Source organism: Lissotriton helveticus, chromosome 8 (assembly GCF_964261635.1).
Source record: "Lissotriton helveticus chromosome 8, aLisHel1.1, whole genome shotgun sequence".
Classification (NCBI taxonomy): Eukaryota; Metazoa; Chordata; class Amphibia; order Caudata; family Salamandridae; genus Lissotriton; species Lissotriton helveticus.
The window spans coordinates 1177362393-1177384238 of NC_136069.1; the positions used below are offsets into that span (position 1 = coordinate 1177362393).

Consider the following 21846-nt stretch of genomic DNA (forward strand, 5'->3'; position numbering starts at 1 on the left):
TTTGTTCATCAATTAAACAACAGTACTCATTCAAAGATTGTCTCGTACTATGGGGCAGATTTATATTTTGACGGTAAGGATACTCTGTTGCAATGGCAGCTGAGTATCCTTACCGCCAACATATTGGCCCATCCACCCGATTTAGATGCGGGTGGACCATAGGTCACCGCCATAGCCAAACCTCTCCGACAGAGTAAGGCCCGTCTGAGAAATGACTATATGTCCGCCCACCCAATCAGGATGGAAGTACAAATTGGCATTTTGCTTACTGTCAGTCACCCCCAGGTAACTCCTGGCAGTGAGGGACAGTAAAACTGTCAAAATGCTCCCCTCGCCAAGGAAGTCATCTGCATTCCATTTTTTTAAACCGTTTTGGGGATTTTCTTTATTTAAATAAAAAAAAACTGTTTGGTTAGGGCTGCGTCATGCTGAAGCAGGCCTACACCAACAACGAAATGCATTGGTAGGAACAACTGTGTCGGCGGTTCCTGACAATGCAGTATAAATGACCGCATTACTTGGCGATCATTTATAAATTTGGCAGTGATACCTCCACCATGAGGATGGAGTAATTTACTTCATCCCCCTGGTGCAACTACGGGCTGCCCTTCAAATTATAAATGAGGCCCAAGTCCACATTTCAGATAAAGATCAGGTGAACAGCAGCTTTTAGATTTAACAGGAGGTGTCCTAAGGCCTTGATGGAGGAAGAGTAGGCCAGTATTAATAGCATTTGAATAGTCTAGTCACTGTGGTGAGGCTGATGTTGCAGTGTTAACCTACATGAGTGTCTGTTAGTGTTTTTACTCACTTGATTAAGCAGAAGTTCTCTGAGCCTATCAAACACTATTCTCAAATTCCACTGCATAGTAAGCAGAGGAGCCCTGCCCAGGCTCCAGGGCCACATGAGTAGTTTTAATTAGGGAGAAATGGTCATGGCAACTAGAATTTCAGTCTTGGAACCATGGATTGCAAGCCAGTTTCCCACAGCTAACACTTAACCTCACTCAGACTAGGATGTAGTATTTGTAACAGTGGGAGTTATTAATGCACCATTTCCTTTGCTTTCCATTGTTCTGCAGCTGCAAAGCACAGAAACATCTAATCTTAGAAAATCCATGCAATAGTGACAACAAAGATGAAAATTGTAGACATCCTATCCTGACCTTTTGAAGAAGGTCAATAATAAAGTTAAGTGTTCAATCAGACACTGTCATGTGACTGTTCAAAGTGCCTAATTAGTATGTTTCCTGTCTTAGTAGTGTTGTTTAGCTGCAGTTATGGAACAGCAGCCTCACTTTTGATCAAAAGAGAATTTATATTTTGTGCATCAGATTCAGAATATCTAATTGTTACTTACAACATATTTTGATTTGTTTTCTACATGAGGCTTCTCTGCCTCCTCAATTGTGCCACTGATTTTGGTTTCCCACTGTGGCATCAGTCAGTTTTACCCAATTTGTTTCTGTTTAACATGACTGTGATTGAAGACTCATCCATAAGAACATTTGGTTTTGTCTTCATTTACATTTGCAAAACACTCAGAAACACAGGTTGTCCTAATCTCCATTTAATGTACATATCCTGGGAATTAGAGGGTAAAATATTTTCAGTGAAAATCCACAGGATGTATCCTGACACATGAAAGAGGTGCTCAAGTGAAGCCAGTGCATAGGTGAAACTCTTGTGAAATTTATCATGAAGTAAGAACTCTAATGAAAGACTTATTTAAAGGATGTACATTTCTATGAGTGTCAGAATAATTTGTAACTAAACCTGATCTTGTTGTATATTTGTGTTGTAGATTCAGATGAATCGCCAGTGGCCAGGGAAAGGAATGTGATCGTTCACACAACGCCAGACTTGGCCAGTGCAGTTGGAAGGAGATCTGGCACCCGGGACTCTGAATGTCAGACAGAAGACATTCTTATTGCTGCACCTTCACGGAGAAGAATTAGAGCACAGAGGGGCCAGAGTGCGATTGCAGCCCTCTCTCATTCTGCAGGGAACATTGTTGCTTTGGCAGAAAGTGGTGACCACATGTTTACTGCAGCGATTACCAGCCGCATTCGATCACGGAGTCTTCCTAGAGAAGGTGCTCGAACCAGTGAAGCGGATCACAATCTTGGTGCTAAAACTTCGATTTATGAAGCGGAAGACTATTTGCCAAACTCTGAAAGTGACCTGGATAAAGGCCAAGATAGCATCATTGACAAGGGTCTGCAAGACCACAAGCCTATAGGTTTGACTTGCTCTCAGCACCACCATAGCCCGCAACTCAATATACATGAGAGAGGGCGATCAAGGCTGTCAAGGATGGCAGATTCGGGGAGCTGTGAGATTTCCTCAAACTCTGATACCTTTGGGAGCCCGATTCATTCTTTCTCAACGTCAGGAGTGCTGACAAGTCACATGGATCAAAAAGATGACCATCAGTCCTCTAGTGGAAATTGGAGTGGAAGCAGCTCAACCTGTCCTTCTCAGACATCAGAAACAATCCCACCCGCCGCCTCTCCGCCACTGACTGGCTCTTCACACTGTGACTCTGAATTGTCTTTGAACACTGGGCCCAATGCTGGAGAAGATTCCAACCTCTTTATCTCAGAGCAGTACAACGATGATCCCATGGACAAGATTAGAGGCCATCGGGCGAGCTCTTTTACATCTACAGTTGCAGATTTACTTGATGACCCGAATAACAGCAATACAAGTGACAGTGAATGGAACTATCTTCATCATCATCATGATGCCTCATGCCGACGAGATTTTAGTCCAGTACGATCAAAGGCAGACAGTTTAGATTGCCCAAGCTTTACCAGCATGGCCACTTATGACAGTTTTCTGGAAAAATCTCCCTCTGAAAAGGCAGATACTGTTTCACATTTCTCTGTGGACACTGAAGGATATTATACCTCCATGCACTTTGATTGTGGTCTTAATGGTGGTAAAAGTTATGTATGTAACTATGCAGCAATAGGATCTGGTGGCGGCCATATTACAAGTGGAGCTTCCAGTCTTACCAACTGCATTTGGCGTGATTATGTTGACCACAGAAGGCAGGAAAGACAGAACATCTCTCTTAAGAAACCAAAGGCAAAGCCAGCCCCACCAAAACGCAGTTCATCTTTGAGGAAATCTGATAGCCACACAGACGTTCCTGATAAGAAAGAACCAAAGATAAGCATTGGGCAGCATATGCCTCACACTTCCAGGGAAATGAAGTTGCCACTCGAGCTTTCAAACACACCTTCGAGAGTGGAAATTTCGGGTCTATCCAGTCAGAAGGAACTTTCATGGGTGAATCAGGAAGACAGTCGCACTCCGGAAGCTACATCGTTCAAAGAGGAAGGTGCTGAGCAATCTCACTATGCAGATCTCTGGCTTCTTAATGACTTGAAGTCGAATGACCCTTACAGGTCTTTATCGAACTCAAGCACTGCTACGGGTACTACAGTCATTGAATGCATCAAATCGCCAGAAAGTTCAGAATCCCAGAATTCACCGCCCAGTTCCAGGCCCTCTAGCCCATCCATTCCCTCAGTAGAAAATGAATTTAAATTAGCTTCCCCCGAAAAACTAGCTGGTTTAGCTTCACCATCCAGTGGTTATTCAAGCCAGTCAGAGACACCAACCTCATCTTTCCCAACCACTTTCTTTTCTGGACCATTGTCTCCAGGGGGCAGTAAAAGGAAGCCTAAGGTGCCAGAAAGGAAGTCTTCACTCCAGCAGTCCTCTTCAAAGAATGGCAACACAATTGTAAACAAAGATTTAGAACTTCCAATTATACCTCCTACCCATCTTGACCTAAGTGCTCTTCATGTTTTAAATAGGCCATTTCCTTATAAGCCCCAGCACCATGCTTTCACTCACCCAAAACAGAGCTTGTTCATTGACACAGTCAATGTAAATCCTACACAATCCCTTGCTATCACACCTTCTGTTCTAAAATCTGTTCAACTCAAATCAATCAGTCGGCATGAGGAAATCAGACAAAAAGACAGCACAGATTTTCTCTGCAGACAAGAATCCAACCTCACAGAGGAAGCCTTTTCTGCAAACAAGTGTGGGCCACCGGTTGCGAGGAAACCAATATCACGCCAGTTCTCCATTGAAGAAGCTGTGCCCTTTATTGAGGCCTCTCCTGTTGAGGCAGTTGCAGAAGAGCTGAATTCAGATAAGGTTGCCATTTTTCATGGACAAAACATTCCCACTTACATGACTGAAATAGTCACCAATGAGGTTATGATAGAGGTTCCAGCGGTGAAAGACCAATTATGCACTGCCCCTGAGCATCTGCAAGGAAGCGAACAAAGGGAGACCTCTATCTCACGCCTGAAAACTAACAACACAAGCAATTACGACCCTAGGACATCGTACAAAGATAAGTCCCATGAGCATTTACCAACACAGCATGGAATTTCTGTAGGCTGTGCACAGGTACCCGAGTTAGAATCCATGGATGGACCCATTGCCCAACCGGATTCAAAAACCAGTGCAGAAGGAGTTTCTTATCAACTAAACAATCAGCTTGAAATGAGCAAAAAAGTGCCTGGGAATAGTAGCGTCAATGAATCAGAGATCTCAACTGTAAACGCTCTCGGTGAAAAATGTTTGGAGCAGGAAATTGACAACGTATCAGGTATCCTGACCAAAAGTGCCTCTGATGACATCATGGCAGAGGAGATGCAAGATAGCATGGATGATACTTCATGGAGAGGTTAGTCCTTCTCTATTTTTTCATACAACAGTGATGTAGCAGGGCATTGACATTGTATCAAAATTCTTTTTACAAGCGCTTGCCCTTGAATTGTACGTTAGTTTATTTAATATTCCAATTGAGTATTTGTGACCTTGAACCTTCTATGGAAGTTACTAGAAAGTACTTCATTGTACAATTGCTTTCATTGAGATTTTTTACTATTCATTGTAATTGACCCATTCCCCACTTGGATTGGCCAACCTGCCCCATGGAGACAGTGAGGGACTTGGTATACATCTGACATGATCAGCAGTGGCCCGCGCAGGTAAGTGCAGTGGGGTAGAGTGGGATGAGGGGGGAAGTCGAGAGACGTCAGAATTCGTAAAATGTAATAAATAAATAAAACCTATTCTGTTGTTTGTCGACCCCCCCCTGCCAGCCCCGCTCCACCACCCCACTGCGCTTACCTGCACCTACAGCGACTGCACATGATGTATTTCTATCCTCTCTCCAAGAAGTCACAATATAGGAAATTGTGTAAAAATGCTAGTGCAATTGTTCTCCTGCTTCAAGTCTCCCATATAGTTGCCCGAGGGAGTTTCTATTTAGCAGATAATAGTCCTTAAAGCAGTTTTCATGTTAATATTTGACCAGTCCTGAGAAAGTATAGCTAGATAACAGAAAAGGAAGATTCTTATAATGATATACGTGCTTCTTAGAAGCAATGGTGACACTAATGACAGGTTTTTCCAAGCAAAAACTGCCAGATGGAGAAGACTCAACATCTCAAAGGTATGGCCAACCCTGAACCAGTGAATAGTCAGTTATCTTAAACAACAACAATTAGCTACATAGGATGGGCCTGCCTTTAGCATGCAGTAGGTGGTGTCTGTAAAGCAAAAAAATCAGCAGCCATCCTAATGCCACCCACTGTTGATGCCTGTCTCTTGATCAAGCCCACTTTCTTTCTCACCGAGCTCCATCAGCAACAGTTATATGAGTTCAGTATTATCTATATGAGCACTGGGAGGCCTTCTTTGAACTGCAGAAAGATGCAATTACCTTTAGCAATCTTTCTAGTATTTCTATTAATTTAAAACTTTCAAAATTCGTTTAGAATTTTGGGTGAAAAAATGAAGGGCAACTGGGGCCAGACTGGAGGTCCCAGAGATGGATTTGTGTCTAGAAGATGTGAGATTTTTCTCTTCTAGGGTTATAATGCTACAATAACTTCTTAATTGCAGGGGTAAGAGACAGTTTATGACTTCACATGGATCCCCCATGCCAACATAAACAATCATATTCTCTTTTTAGATTTCACAGTGTATAATCTCCAATTTGTTTAAACCCTGCATTTCCAATTTGTAATACTGTACAACCTTATATACCAGTTATCAAATGGGGTACACAAGGCTGTTACAGGCAAACTTGACCAGTAATGCCTTAAAAAATCTGTAATTTGTGCTTTGGGAGGTATGGTCGAGAAAAAGACTCCTTACTCTCTATGAAGTATTCATCAGTAAGGTCTTCTAGTCCAGGAGTATGGGCTCATAGCAGATCTAAACCCAGACTGCTGATCTTGCAGAACACCTCAAAGAAGGCTTCAAGTACATCTCAGATTAGCACTCACTAGCAGTTTCTTCTCCATTTCAGTGTATACATATGCCCGTAGTAAACTAGAGAACATTTGAACTCTTTGCCTGTCATTTTGTTGTACTTAACAAAGAGTGTACAAACTGATGCGTACAATAAATTTTTCAGTGCATTTTTCATTACCTTGTACGAAAGGACAATTTCATTTTCTGAGAATTTATTCTCTTTCGGGGCGATTTACTAACTAAGGGGCCGATTAGGATGGCGGACGGACTTGCGTCCGTCCGCCACCCCTGAGTAGGAGGGACCGTCCGCATGGGCAGCGGCGGTCCCTCCATGGCAATTAGGATGTGACCGCCAGGGTGGCGGTCACATCCTCTATTTTTAACATTGCGGCGGGTGCAGCTTCAAGCTGCACCCGCCGCAATGTTAAAAATGCATGTGTTGCATTTACATGCACAAAGCGGCAGGCACCGCACGGTGCCTGCTGCTTTGTGTACGCAAATGCAGGGGGGTACCATAGGTACCCCCCATGTGCACCCCCCATTCACCCAGGGGGCCCGCAACGGGCCCCCAAAGTGAATGTCCGTATGCTTTTCCATGGCGGAAAAGCCGCCGTGGAAAAGCATATTTACACAAACATCATAATATGGCGGACGGTGTCTCATAGACACCGCCTGCCATGTTATAGCTTTTCCGCCGCGGTCGGAAGCCGACCGCGGCGGAAAAGCGGCGGACGGAATTCCAGACCCACCAGCCATCCTAATTTGGCGGTGGGTCTTTGGAGTCTCCGCCGCGGTTTTTCCGCATCCTCCAGGCCGGCGGACACTTCCGCCGGCCCGGAGGATGCGGAAAAACCGCCATCCTAATGAGCCCCTAATTGTGCATGTGCCAAATTAATTTCAGTTTATGCACAGGCACACACATGTGCACATTGCTGCCAGCAATATAACAAACTAACATAGCCAGTGTCACAAACAAACACCACTTGTGTCCCAGTCTAATGTGGCCAGTATGAGATAGTAATATGGCCATTGTTTCAAATGTCCGCCGAAGAATTTATGAGCTAAAAGATAATGTGAGCAGCATGTGAAAAAAAGTTAATCCTGTAACATGAAAAGCTGGACACTGTTTGCTTTAGGGTACCTCACGGACTTATAATCACCTGGATACTTTTTTTTTAAAAGAGTCCTCTCAGAGTGACGATTCCTTAGTGTCACCGATGGGCGAAGATTCTCAGCCTGAAGCAGATGACGTCTTTGTGTCTCCCAACAGGCCCCGAACTACAGAGGATTTATTTGCAGTCATTCACAGGTAGGCTAATGCATCTCTGTGACACCTCTTCATGGCTAGATACTACACTGGTTATTGTCTCCAAACTTCAAAAATAACACTTCCAAAAATATGACTTCTGAATTATTAGTTTTAAAAATAAATACTTTAAAATAATAATCTGTCCAAGAATATGAGTTCCCAAACTATACTGAAGTTAACAACAGTGTGAGAGTGTGAAGAGGTTAACGGTGGGGGGTTAAGTAAATAAGGAATAAGATATAGGGATTACAGGAATAGTGGGTTACAGGTCTAGGGCATGGGTTTAGGACTTTAGGGTATGGGTTTGGGGTAAAGTGTGTGTGGCTTTGGGTATAGGGGTATTGGGATAGAAATGAAGAATTATGGGTTAGAAATTACAGGTATTGGGTTAAGAGTTAAGAGCTTGAGATATGGTTTAAGGGTTGAGACATAGGTTTAAGGATGGTTCAAGAGTTGGGGTTAAGGGTATAAATAAGGGTTACAGTTCTGGGGGTTGGGGTATAGAGTTAATGGAATTGGATTAACGTTTGGGGTGTAGAGTGAAGGGATTAGGTGTTATGGGTATATGGTATGAGTTAGGGTTTAAGGATTAGGGCTTTAGGTACAGGTTATAGGTGTTATCAGTAAGAGGATAGGGTTAGGTTTATAGGTTTAAGGGTATAAGCCACGGGGTACAAAGGCAAAGAGCTTAGGGTAAGGGTTGAAGTTTAGGTATAGGGTTGCAGGTATAGGTTCATGGGTTTGGTGTATATGGTTAGAGTTTGGAGTTTGAGGATATGTGGTGAAGAGGTTAGGGTATACGTTTTAGAGTTCATGGTTAAGGGTTAATTTAAAAGATGTTGGTTATGGTTGAACGGTTAAGGAGAAAGTGCAAAGTATATTCAGTTATGAGTTTACGGTTTGTTGTATATGATTATAGCTTGGGATTAAGGGTTAAACCCTATGATTACATTTGTTTAGTATTACTGTTGTAAGTAGGTGTTAAAGGTGTGTTGATGGTTACATTTACTTTCAGTGAAAAAAAGGAACCACCTCGGAGAGGATTTATTGTATGTCAAGAGTTGTCAGACATACACAATGTTTGTTAAAATACCCCTCACACACCAAAAGGGTCCTTGGTGTCATGCTTCATCATCGGGGTCTTCCCGCCCCGCTGCGGGACGGGTCATGCTGCGACTGGCAACTACGCTGGAGCACTGGTTAATTGAAAGTGCTATGTGAGGTGTATATGTTGTGAGTGAAAAAAGGGTCAAGGGTCAATGAGAGTGATGTTAAAAAATACCTGGCCTTATGGACTCCCAAAAACTTTATTTGGTCATAGGCTGGTATTATTAAAAATGTGAAGTTGGAGAGATTACGCTAGTAATGTGCGTTTCGTTATGGTGCCAACATGTTTCGAAGCTTGTGATGCTTCTTCGTCAAGACAGAGTGCGATCCCTCAGTCACTCACTATGTTGCTATTTATGTACAGTGATGTTAAAAAATATACAATACCTAATTGGTACAGGTATGACTTTTCTAGCTATTCAGTATTTCTGAGTATAAGCTCGTTCTCTCGCCAACCCGTAGTCACCACGGACCTACGGGTTGGTAAGGAACGAGCAGCGACTACACAACAGTATATGAAACTTTCATTAGAAACTCTCGACCCAGCAGTTAATGGAGCATTGACTCCTTATGTTTCTAGCTTATACTCAGAAATACTGAATAGCTAGAAAAGTCATACCTGTACCAATTAGGTATTGTATATTTTTTAACATCACTGTACATAAATCTCTGCACATATTGATAGCAACATAGTGAGTGACTGAGGGATCGCACTCTGTCTTGACGAAGAAGCATCACAAGCTTCGAAACATGTTGACACCATAAGGAGGAAACGCACATTACTAGCGTAATCTCTCCGACTTCACATTTTCTAATAATACCAGCCTATGACCAAATAAAGTTTTTTTTGAATCCATAAGGCCAGGTATTTATTAACATCACTCTCATTGACCCTTGTCCCTTTTTTCACTCACAACATATACACCTCACATAGCACTTTCAATTAACCAGTGCTCCAGCGTAGTCGCCAGTTGCAGCACGCCCCGTCCCGCAGCGGGGCGGGAAGACACCGATGATGAAGCATGACACCAAGGGCCCTTTTGGTGTGTGAGGGGTATTTTAACAAACATTGTGTATGTCTGACAACTCTTGACATACAATAAATCAGCTCCGAAGTGGTTCCTTTTGTTTCACTAACCTTTATTTGGAGGATGTATCCACCATAGTACTCTCAGGAGCACTACCTCTTCACTCCCTAATTCTGATTTTTGATTTACATTTACTTTCAGTCTATCTCTTGAAAAGAAGAACAAGAAACATTGCTTTTCAATGGAGTGCTGCACTTAATTAATTTCAATGGAACAGATGCAGTTTTGAAGTAATATAGTTAGAGTTGTTAAAACTAACTGATGCTATTTCTCAGTAAACAACATTGAAATATTAGGTACAGCCACTCCACTGTTAAATATATATATATATACATATATATAGGTTGTGGTAAGAATGGAGTTCCAATCGTGCACTCGGAAAGATCACCAAAATCCAAGGATCATTCAAAGGGGTTTATAATAATTTCATAAACCCGACGTGACGTGTTTCACCCTCAAGGGGCTTGTTCACACACCGTTCTGCCCGCTGGCACAGGTTTACATACATTTCCGGTTTCCTCCCCATGAGCATCAACATAGGACTGAAGGGTCCATTTTGGGCGTCATTTTTCAATTTACGTAGTGTTTGTACAATGCATACATTTAAAGCGTATTTGTATTACATTCTTGTATAAAACATCATTTACAAAGTTCCATTGCTGGTGCTCCGAGTACTTTTGAACGTGACATAGTGTGACATGATTTATTGTGATAGTTCTTCGCTTGGTGCCGGTCACATTGTTTGGTTAGGGTATGCAGTGTATTCTGGGAATTGTAGTGCGTGGAGGTTATATTTCCCCGATTAGTGGGGATAGGTATGCCCACCCATTATGTTATGGCATGTGCGTTTGAACTAGTGTCTTGATGACCCGGCTAGGTGGGAAAGGTGCTCAGCTCCGAGTCTAGTCATAACTCCTGGTGCCTTTGCTAGCCCTGCGCCTTCTGAATTGCGTTTCCTATAGCCTTGCCTCGGATTGTGGCAAAGCAGCACCTGTAACACCTTAACAAATGTCAACTGTTGTAGATATTGAAATATTTGGCCCTGATTAGTGGGTTAAGGCATATTTGACCATCCTGTTGGGGCTTGTGGTGCGTCTCTGTTGCGACACCCTTGCCCACCCACCATCAAAGCCTGGCCTCCTAATACACAACTGTGGTGCATCCATGCGGTGTGAGATCGTTGGTAACTGATAAAGATTGAGAGGCAAAGCTGAAGAGACTATTGCCCTGTCGTAAACAAAAAGAAAGAAAGCTGGCAAGGCAACGCAAGTTAGTGGAGTGTGGATGCTGAGGCAGCCTGAGGTCAACTCATTATGGACTGGAGGCAAGGCATCTAGCAAAGGATGGAGTCTGGAGTAGAATGGCTTCCATACAGTGCTTTTCCTGTGAGCCTGCTGTACAGTGCTCAAATGTTGATGAAAACAGCTGTAGCAAACTGAGTAATAATAATAATAATAATAATACTGATATTTCTCGGGGAGGTTCCGAGAAAGGGGGAAAGGGGATGATGTACTGCCATGATCGTGACTTGCTTTTCTTCATGTGTCACTGTATTTGTCTTTTGTTCGTCATTTGTTTTGCCCTCATGACTGTAAGCCCAATATGGTTTATTTAAATGCAATCATTGTTTTTATGTTTATGAAAAAAACATTTTTTAAAAATAATACTGATATTTCTAAAGCGCTAACAGCTACCTCACACGGAGGTGTCCCGGCGCTAAGTGAGCAGTTAGATGTACAGGGAAATAGAGTGGTTTAAATTTTTTGAGTAAAAAAACATGTCTTTAGTTGCTTCCTGAAACAGATCTCTGAAGTTGCAGACCGGATAGAGAACGGCAAATCATTCCACAGTTTTACCGTCCCAGCGGAGAAGGTCCTACCCCCAAGCCAAGCCTTCAGGGCTCGGGGAGCATGTAACAGATTCAGTGTATTTGAGCAAAGAGACCTCGCCTGCTGGTATCGGGGAAGTCTCAATTTAAGGTAGTTAGGGCAGTTTCCCTGTAGTGCCCTAAAAGCCAGGGTCAGAGCCTTAAATTCGAGTACCATTATCGATTCAAAAGCCACAGTTGGTAAGCAAGACTTCTGCAAAGTGATTAGTATCATCCATCAATGGCTGGTTCTCTCTCAGTGAGCGCGGTGAGTCCCCGTGACGCTGGATGCTGCGCCCTCCACTGAATTCAAAAAAATAATTACTTCCAGGCTTCTTCAATATCAGATGAGTGGAGGCAAGTTATTCACAGCCTGGAGAGTGTAGGAAGTACAAGAGCAAGCAGATCACAGTAGGCCTGCAGGCTGGCAACTTCCACATACCCAACAAAGAAGGTGATGGAAGGAATGCCTGAATCAATTACAGCCACTGGCAATCACATCGCATTCCACACTATTGTTTTTCACCCAAAATGCCACTTTAGACAGATACATGCCATATGTTGAGCAGTCTTGGCCCTGCTCCAAATGGAACAGTCCAGCCCAAACTACCAAGCCAAGTCTCCTCTAGACAGGAACACTAGCAAAGCTAGACCTGTTTCGGCCTACTTAGATTTCATCAGCGAGGTATAGCTTGAGTCCTGTGGCACAGTGAACACGGCACCCACGTCTTGGCATACCCGTCATACTTTCGGCATCTATTGCATTCCAGACCATTGTTTTTCACCCACTGTGCCCCTCAAGAGAGAGGACTTCCATATGCAAATCAGTTGGACTTGCTGAAATAGGAACAGCCCAGCCAGAACTACAAAGCAAGGTTCGTTACAAGTTCCCTCCATAACACCTGCACAGCATTTGATATGAATTATGAAAACATGTCATAAGTCTGTCTTTATAACGGCAATATTCGTATTCACCTCCGTTTTGAAAAGCAATATCAAACAATATGTTTCTCAATCCATTTGACTGGTTCTGTATTCCGAAACAGGTATTTGATACGTGTTAAAACACCTGGCTCAGAACCACATCTCAGATATTGTACATGTGGTTATAGGCATGCCACACACAGTTGCGTCGCCCCACAACTTTCAGCAGTGAAAATGAAGGAAAAAATAATAACTCGTTATTATCATTTTATTTGTTCATGCTGCGGCCTCTATGTGGGACGGGGCTGCTCTGCTCTCAGAGCACGGGGAGGAGTGGTGGGCACCCTGTGGGTGTGCAATGACTGATTGGCCGGCCCTCTTGTGCCGGCAAAACAGTCATGCGAACTTTACATGTTCTCCACCCAGGCTCCAGTACAGCCTGGGAGAACATGCCCAGGCTCCCATTCCCTGGCTGAGCGCCAAACCACGGTGCTCAGACCAATCACAACGCTGCATTGCAGCGGTGTGATTGGTCAAGGGAGCCTAGATGTGCTTCCTGTTCCTGACTGCGAGAGACACGGCAAGAAGACGGAGGAGAAAAGTGCTGAGGAGGTACGTTTTTTCCCCACCTTTTTTTACACCCCTCCCCTTCCACCGCCACCCCGATCTGTGCGAGCCGCCACTGCCTACACAATACCTCAGTAATTTTACCACAGTAATATATATTTTTCTTTTACATTCTTTTCTTCAACATTGTGTTTAGCTTTGTGGAAAAGGTTCACTGACATATTTGACAATTTCCATTCACATAGCCTTTTTATCCTTTGTTGTGCCCCGCCACTGATATTCTGTAGAAGTGTATTTACTTTAATGTTAATACACCCCCTCATATTAGAATACTCTAAATTTCATACACTGTTATAGCGCTGCCTTTAAAACCTTTCTCTGAAAAACTTCTTATAATTGCATATAAAGTCTCGTCTGTACACTTCATTGGTAAGGATCAACACCTTTTGGCCCTTTTATATGCTGTTATGCAAAGCCACCTGTCCTTTAATAAAAGTCATAGAAACTATGCTTCTCCAGTTCTGTGCAAGACAGTGACTGCTTACGGCTTCATTTAGATTGTGGCAGTAACTGAAAACTCAAAATCCTTACATTTCTGGAGGAAACTCAGAATAAAGAGTAAGGCATGATAATGGTATTTACATAGCACTTAATACCAGTGACGAGGCACTGAAGAGCTTTACTAACGGGTAGTAGACTACTTCACGGTACCCAGGGTTAGTGATTTATTCATGAAGCAGAAATCGGCTCGCAAAGGGCCAGATTCTGTGAATCTGGCCCTTTGCAAGCCCTTTTTTTGCATTTGGATTCATCATCCCAAATGCAAAAATCGCAGATTTTGAAATTGCTAAATTGCGAGGAATTGCATTTAAGGGATCTCTATTTGAGATTCCTTAAATGCACTTCATGAACCATTTCAGAATTGCGAAATCGCAATTTTTGGCCGCTATTTACCGCGAAGTCTGACTTCGTGGTAAATTCGAAAACTTAGAAAAATGCACTTTAGTGCATTTTTTCTATGTTGGATGTTACACACACACATGTCCTTTGGACATGTGTGTGCGCAACACCAGTGTAAATCACCGTTTCAGGGGTGCTACAGGGTGTCCTTTGGACACCCTGGCACCCTTGAAATCGCTTCCTTATTTGCGATTAGCAATTAGCGAATCGCAAATAAGGAAGATGTAGAAATCGCTATTAATTTTGCGATTTCTACATGCATCCCGTTTTGCGAGTCTTTAATAGCGATTCCTTAATAATCGCTATTAAGGACTCGCAAAAGAGGAGCATGATGAATCTGGGGGTTAGTCAAGCATAAGTATTACAGTTAATCATGATGTTTACATTCTGCATTGGGCACATTTGGAATGTAAATATAGTGACGATGTTCTACTAGCTCCATGTGTGGGCAGTAGATTCACCAGCTGAATTTTCTCCTGCATAGGAATACTAATGTGGAGAAAATTTAGATGGTAGACTCTACTTCCTATTTACATTTTGCTCCAAAATGAAAGTTTTAAGAAACAAAGCAAGATTTCTAAATTCAATATAGTTGAGCAGAGAAGGGGGTTGGTTGATTAAGAACTCAAAATTAATGAGAAAATTTAAGTACTGGAGAAATAGATCCCAATACATAGTGCACAACGTAAACAACTGCAAGTACATTTATAAACCTGAAAAGGTGCAAGAGCAGAATTAAATTAATAACCTGGCAAATTAGAGAAAACTGTTTTTCCCTGAAATATATTGGCATCCTGTTAAATTCAGAGGAACAGAAGCAAATTCGGAATTATAGAGTCATCTCATTTTAAAAACTTAATACTGTCACACTTTTCCTGTAGCAGTAGAATTGAATGGAAACATTTCTGAATTCAGGTATTGAAATATCCAAAAAATACTGCAAGCTTTTTGCTGAAATGAGAAGTGTTCTGGATTCACAATTTATATTGCATTCTAAATTAACACAGCCATGGCATGATCTTCAAAGACATGTTCATAGAATGTTAATTCGGCCTTCAGAAGAGCCTTAAATGTTCCTCTGTTGATTCTTCACCTATCTCCTACAGCTAAGACATTATGGCTTGTGTGTCGCATAGCACCATGCAGACACCTGCGAGTGTACGTGTGTCCCACAAATACCCAACTCAATCAGTCAATTGTTTGAATAGTAAACATACATTTACCAATGCAATAGGTTTCGCCGAAGACATCTCAGTCCTCGGTTTTGGAAAGAGGGTTGCATAATCTTGTACACCAGTGCACATATTATGTATATTCAGTTCAATGGTTACACTATTCACGGAGCCCACTTGATCTTTAATTTATTCAAGATTATTTACATTCTTGCCTAAAGACCATCATACCATGTCTGTCAACAACATTCTAGTAGCTATAATCATAATCCAGTGCCATCTTTATGTCCAGGTGGACACCAGTATGCCGTGCATGTCAACACTAAGCTATGAACTACCATCAGCAGATGGTGGTGCCATGGGTGCCCACAATGTTTTAGGTTTTAGCATCACTACGCAAAAGATGGTCACAATGTGACAATAATTACCGCTGTATTGCCAGAGCTGTCACTGTTCCGTGGGGATAAACACCCCTTACTACGCATCCATCACCCCCATGTTGTTACAACACGGTCGTTATAATGACTGCGTTGTAACAATGCATTCCATTACCCCGCAAGTTGTTACAACGACTTGCGGAGGGGGAGAAGGTGTTGGATTTAAAATCCAACACCTTCCCTATTGTCCGCACAGACTGGAGTTGGAATAGTAAATTATACTATTCCAACACTATTCCAACATCCAGTGCCCCCCTCCGCAAGTCATTACGACTTGCGGGGTAATGGTATGCGTTATTACAACGCAGTTGTTGTAACCATCGCCTTGTAACAACATGCAGGGTGAGGGAAAGCGGAAAAAAGAGGCATATTGTTCCGTGGGTGCTTACAGTATTCCAGGAGTTAATACTGTTGTACTAAGATGATCAGTAGGTTAGGGTTGGGCACAATTGTGCAATGGGTGCACACAGTAGGGCAAGAATGACCCTTATTCTGTCAGGGTCAGTATTATGCAAGAGAGGAGGGCTCGTATTATTGATTCCCACAAGTTGCTAAGAAATTACATAATTGTGTGAGAGCCAGGGGTGTTTAATGGGTATGATCTAGGGATGCTAACAAGTTGCCAACAATTACCACCAATGTTTGAGAGCCTGCATTTTGCCAAGCTTGGCAGTGAGCAGCAACTCATGGATGCCCACAGGCTGCTAGGAATTATAACCATTGTACAAGGGCCAGCATGTTACAAGGGTTAGGCAATGTGCATCACCCTATAGATATCCACAAGTTGCTCAGAAGTACAACTGTTGTGAGGGCATGGGTTTGCAGTGGGCACAACACATTCCTCATACGTGCTTTCACACACACACAGTCAGGCATGCACACTCACAAATGTGTCAGTATTCACACTGCCACATAAATTTACAGATGAAACCAGTAGCAACATTGTTTTCATACTCACCTTGTGCTACTTTTTAACACCAACTTGACTCTGGGTTGCCTCTTCTCTCCCTCACATACCCAGCAGCTGCTCCCCAGTCAGCCTTCCCAGGAGGAGAAAAAGGCATGTAACAGTGTATCGGTTGGCCTGTGGAGACTACTAATGCCTGGAGTAGTTGGCAAGTGGACAGGCCTATCTTTTTATGTGCGGAATTCTCCGCCTCTGCTGCGGAGAATACGCAGTCATAAAGTTACTATCAAATTGTGGTTTGGGAATGCTGAACAGTGGCGTAACAAGGAGGGGTGGTCCACCCCGGACGGCACAAGTTTTGGGAGTGGCGGCCTCCTCCCTCTCTTACCTGCTGTCTTGGGGCATCAATCGGCAGCACCTCCCCCGCTCTACAATGCGGCCGTCACAGGGCGGTAAACAGCAATTGGTGGAATTTCGCTAGCACTAAACCCCCCCACGCTTTACAATGCAGCAATCGCGGAGTGGCAATCGGTGGAATCTCGCCAGAAACCCTCCACCACGCTCTTCAATGCGGCCACGGGTGGCAAACTGCAGGGACCGCCAAAGGTTGCCAAAGGGCTAGCTATGCCACTGATACTGAAAAAAAGTAAACTTAAACAAAAGTATACGTTTCCCGTTGGGAATCAGGCCAAATATGTCTGCATGTCTACAATATGTCTACATGAACCACAGAGTTACTTAGCAGTCCATCATTTTACAGTTATGTAATGAAAATGCTTGCAGACAGGACAGAGAAAATAAGTTGTGATTGCTTCCAGGGTTAAGAGAAAATGAGTAATGATCGATTATTACTGCTGATTGCAGGAAACAGACCAAGGAAGCCAGGTATGGCAGTATAGAAAATATACAGATATCACCACCATGGGATGTATTTTGTGCGACATACCAGAAGGCAATTACATTATTGTAGGAAAGTTTTCCCTCAATCTACCAAATTGTGATAAGAACTTTTGAGGGGAGTGTGGACAAGCAAGCTACTCTTGATAGGAGCTTGATAGGAGTAATGTTATGCCTCTTGCCAAGTAGAAAGCAGATTATAGCGCTGCTGTAATCTAAACTGATATAATCATTTCAATGGGGCCATGATCAAGCATAAATAAGATCCGCCATAGTGCACAAGGCAAAGAAAAGATGAGTGAAACATTTGATATTAATACAGATATCAAATGGACCACAAAAGGTAGATCAAATAATGAATGGTGTTGGACCAAATAAAGCACAATAATATGGCAAAGACTGTAAACAGAACCAAATAAATGATTTCATTGGGAAATTTAGGGACAGTGTTGAGACCAGAGAGGAAACTCCTGTTGGTGGTAAAATTGAGGTGAATGAGTGATTGATTTGATATAAACAAGGGTGATGTTGCCATCATTGTAAGAATCTGGTAAGCATTCTGAGATGGAATATTTTTTATTTGAATCCAGCCAAGCATCATTTTGTTGTCTTATACAGGCAAGTATCAGGCACAATGGATGGGTTGGAATATTTGGGTATCACAGAGACAAAAGTGCCCCCTATTGCACATTGCAAAATGTGAGCTCAAGCAGACTTTTGCTTCATGAAGATGGGATATTTGGGGATCAGAGAGAGTAAGGACCCCAGCTCTATACACTGGAAACTATGCCTTCTTGCAGACATGAAGATGGGGTATTTGGATTTAACAGAAAACAAAACTCCCCCCTCCATTTTATGCTGCAAAATGTGAGTTCGTGCAAAGTTATGCTTCAAAATGCTGGGGTATTTGGGTAATGCTGACAGTAAGAGGCTCCCTACTATACGCTGCAAAATTAAAATTCATATACACTTGTGCCTCAATGCCTTTACTGTGCAGCCATATAAATATATATACACACTCAAAGAGAAGGTTTACTTTGTACTGCTGCAATTGTTATACACTACATTTTGTGATATTTATGAAATTTAGTTATGTCAGTCTCATTCTTAATGTACGAATAATGTCAGTAGCCAAGGTTGATGAGTGCATATGAAAAACTAAACATGAAGGCTGTTGTTTCATGTTATAGGTTATATTATTAGTATTCGTCTGATGTACATTTCATTCTCGTGCTGCTTCTTAGTACCAGGTGCAGACAGGAATATGAATCGCTGTACAAAAGTGCATTTGCACATGGATCTGAGAAATCAGGCAGCTTGGGGGTCTGAGGAAGTGGACATAGGTGTGGATTGTTGTCTTAATTTTGAGTTATAGAGTGAGTGTATGTGTGTGTGGTGGTGGTGGTGGTGGTGGTCTCTTGACCATGTCCACTTGGTAGAGTTTATAGTGGATCTCAATTGTATCAGAGAAAGTCACTACTAGATATCTTAAATGCTTTTCACCAGTGTTTATAAAAGTGCTGATACTGTTTTTCTTTTGATAAGAATTTTTTTTTTAATGTTTATATAGATCTAAAAGAAAAATTCTTGGAAGAAAAGAGTCTGGAGATGCAGCGGCCAGAAATAGACTGAAAGCCTCATCTGGGGCAAATGCGACTGCTGCTGCGAGTTCGCCAGCGGGCACTCAGAAGTCTCCGGGCATGATCTACAGGAGCGCCAAGAAGTCCAACACATCGAATGAAGAATTCAAGCTCCTTCTTCTGAAAAAGGGAAGCCGGTCAGATTCCAGTTACCGAATGTCAGCCACTGAAATACTGAAGAGCCCAATTTCTCCCAAATCTCCTGGTGAGCTTGGTGGGGACGGCTTGCCCAACACTGATGACTCAAGCCCGGTGTCGCCATGTGCCGAAGCATTATCTCCCCTTACATCGCACTCCCCCAGAGTCAACACTGAGGGGTTCTCTCCAAAGGCCACAACTGCTTCATCGCGAGTAGGGCGATCGCGGGTGCCCCCAATCGCCAGCAGCAGCCGCTATAGTGTACGCTGCAGACTGTACAATGCGCCAATGCAGGCCATTTCCGAAGGAGAGACTGAGAACTCAGATGGCAGCCCCCACGACGAGAGATCTCCCCACAGCCCCAGCTAGGCACTGCCCCCTCTAGCACTACTACAATATGTCTACGTTAAAGCCACATGGATTATGGGGATGGACTACATCATGCGGTTTAAGTATGCTCGGCAGCAGTCTGAGATTTGCAGGCCAATCAAAACACAAAGAAATTCAAAAGTTTTGATTTCCATATCAGTTTGGAACACAAGAAAGAAGTGCTGCGTAGCTCTTTTCTGTTTGCATTTTCTAAAACCAGACCTTCATCATCTGATTTTACAATTTGCATTGTTTCTACTCTTTATCATTATCCCAAAAATTATACTCCAACATACAGTTGGTAACAATCAAGTCCATTCCCAAACCAAGAAATCAACACCTTCACTTTAGTGCTTCCCTGGGAGACAGAAAGAACAATAAACACTTGAGAATTGGTATTTTTGTACATTAAAGCGAAATAATGCGAAATTAAAAAAAAATATAAGACACACATGTAAATACCATATTTTTGATAATGTTTGTAAATAGATTAGCCAGAAGAAAGAGAAAGTGGACACGCAGCCAATTATCAACGATGTAAAAAAAAAGTTAACCTTTACGTTTGTTTAAAGAAGACTAAAACAATGTTAATTATTGTATTCTGTGAATACCATTCGCATACCACATGTCACATTTTATCATGTCCACTCATATCACCAAGAGAACTTTGGTCAGAAGCCTCAAATTTACTTTTTATAATTAAATAAGTATATTAGAATAAGGATTAGCAAGAAATCGAAATGATGTAAGCGAGTCATATCTGGTGCACATGAAAATAGAACCTTTCTATTAAATTTTAGCATCAAGGGTGCCTAGTTGGAGAGTTGCCCAATACTGTACTGTGAGATGTGGAGGGGGGTCGAGCTGATGGATCGTCTGTTTGTATGACTGTGGTTCCATAGTTTTCAAGTTCCATTAGTCCCTTAAGCCGTGCTTAATTTGTAAATTAAAGAGTGCCGGTGCCCAAAGCCTGCTCTGAAACATGCAGTTGGTGCATAAAATGTGGGCCAGTGCTTAATTTGTAAAAAAAACATAAGTGCCAGGGCTCTCGTCAGGAGGCCACTGCAGCTTGTACCACAAACTGCTCCTCCCAGGCTACCAATGATAGTAACAACACAACTACTGACCCTCACACTCCTTCAAGTGTGACAATTCGGACTATATAAGGCCCCCATAGCTATAATTTAATTTATATATTAAATGAATAATTACCTGTTGTTGTGGTCACTTCTGAATTGTCCAGACAGAACCACATTGTGGCAGACTGTCACAAGCGCCGGTGCTGGCAATTAAGTGCCGAAGCTGAGCACCGGAAACCACTGGCTCAAATTAAGCACTGCCCTTAAGTCACCGAAATACTAATTCCTTCTAAAGAATAAGCTGTAGGAACATAAGTCAGTTGTCTGTGGGTGCCTGTTTGTGTGTGTGCGTGCCTGAGCTTTTGTCGGTTTATGTTGAGCACTAGCCCTAAAGAAGGGCCCTATTTATCGAAGAATTTTGCCATTGGCAATAAAGAACAAGGAGGTTGTTAGAGCCCTTATTAAAACTGGCCCTAAGAAAGAAAGGGGGTGTCAGGGATGGTGGTCCCCAGGGAGGGCAACAGTCGATATGCGAAGTGCCTTGAATACCCCCTGGAAGGGGTCACAGTGCGCTATGTTTAAAGTCTATTCGAAAATTGTAGGAGTAGTGTTACTAAGTGCTTGAATGGGTTGCTGCTTCTTAACGTTGCCCTACGGTGACTGCTCCCCTGCAATCCAGCACACTGTAAATAAGGTGTAACCTTGTGACAATCCCTTGTGCTGAATGGGCAGAGGAAGCACCACGCTGCTGCCTATGACTTCCACTGCAATACAATACTGCGCATGCGTAGACGCTATACCCGCCTACAAGGTGTGTTTAATCAGGTATGGCAGCTGTGGCTGGGGTTTTGAACCTCAACTGGCATGTTTTAATGTAAAACCACACAATTAACATTACCAAGCCAAGTTTTCTAGCCAATATAGATATCCACTGGCAAAAGAGGTTATAGCCTGCCCCCTGAAAAAGGCCTATTTTCTGTCCTTTATATGACGACATAAAATGAACATGTCTCTCTTCAGATTTTTACCTCCATGTATATGAATCAGAGTGTGCCAAGGCTGGGATTCCCTGTGGAATGCTTAAAGCA

General features: G+C 42.7%; 1 protein-coding gene and 1 long non-coding RNA gene across 2 annotated transcripts in view; one reads left to right on the forward strand and one right to left on the reverse strand.

Annotated features, from left to right (window-relative positions):
• The window catches only part of NHS (NHS actin remodeling regulator), a 460129-nt gene extending 439419 nt beyond the window's left edge, over positions 1-20710 (forward strand). The window contains exons 7-9 of the mRNA XM_078658108.1: positions 1805-4717; positions 7480-7606; positions 19103-20710. Coding sequence (XP_078514234.1) covers positions 1805-4717; positions 7480-7606; positions 19103-19679 — 3617 coding nt within the window. The 3' untranslated portion in view covers positions 19680-20710. The remainder of the gene's footprint in view (positions 1-1804; positions 4718-7479; positions 7607-19102) is intronic.
• LOC144771913 (uncharacterized) overlaps positions 1-21846 on the reverse strand; it is an 825386-nt gene that overhangs the window by 724407 nt on the left and 79133 nt on the right. The gene's annotated exons all lie outside the window — the stretch shown is intronic.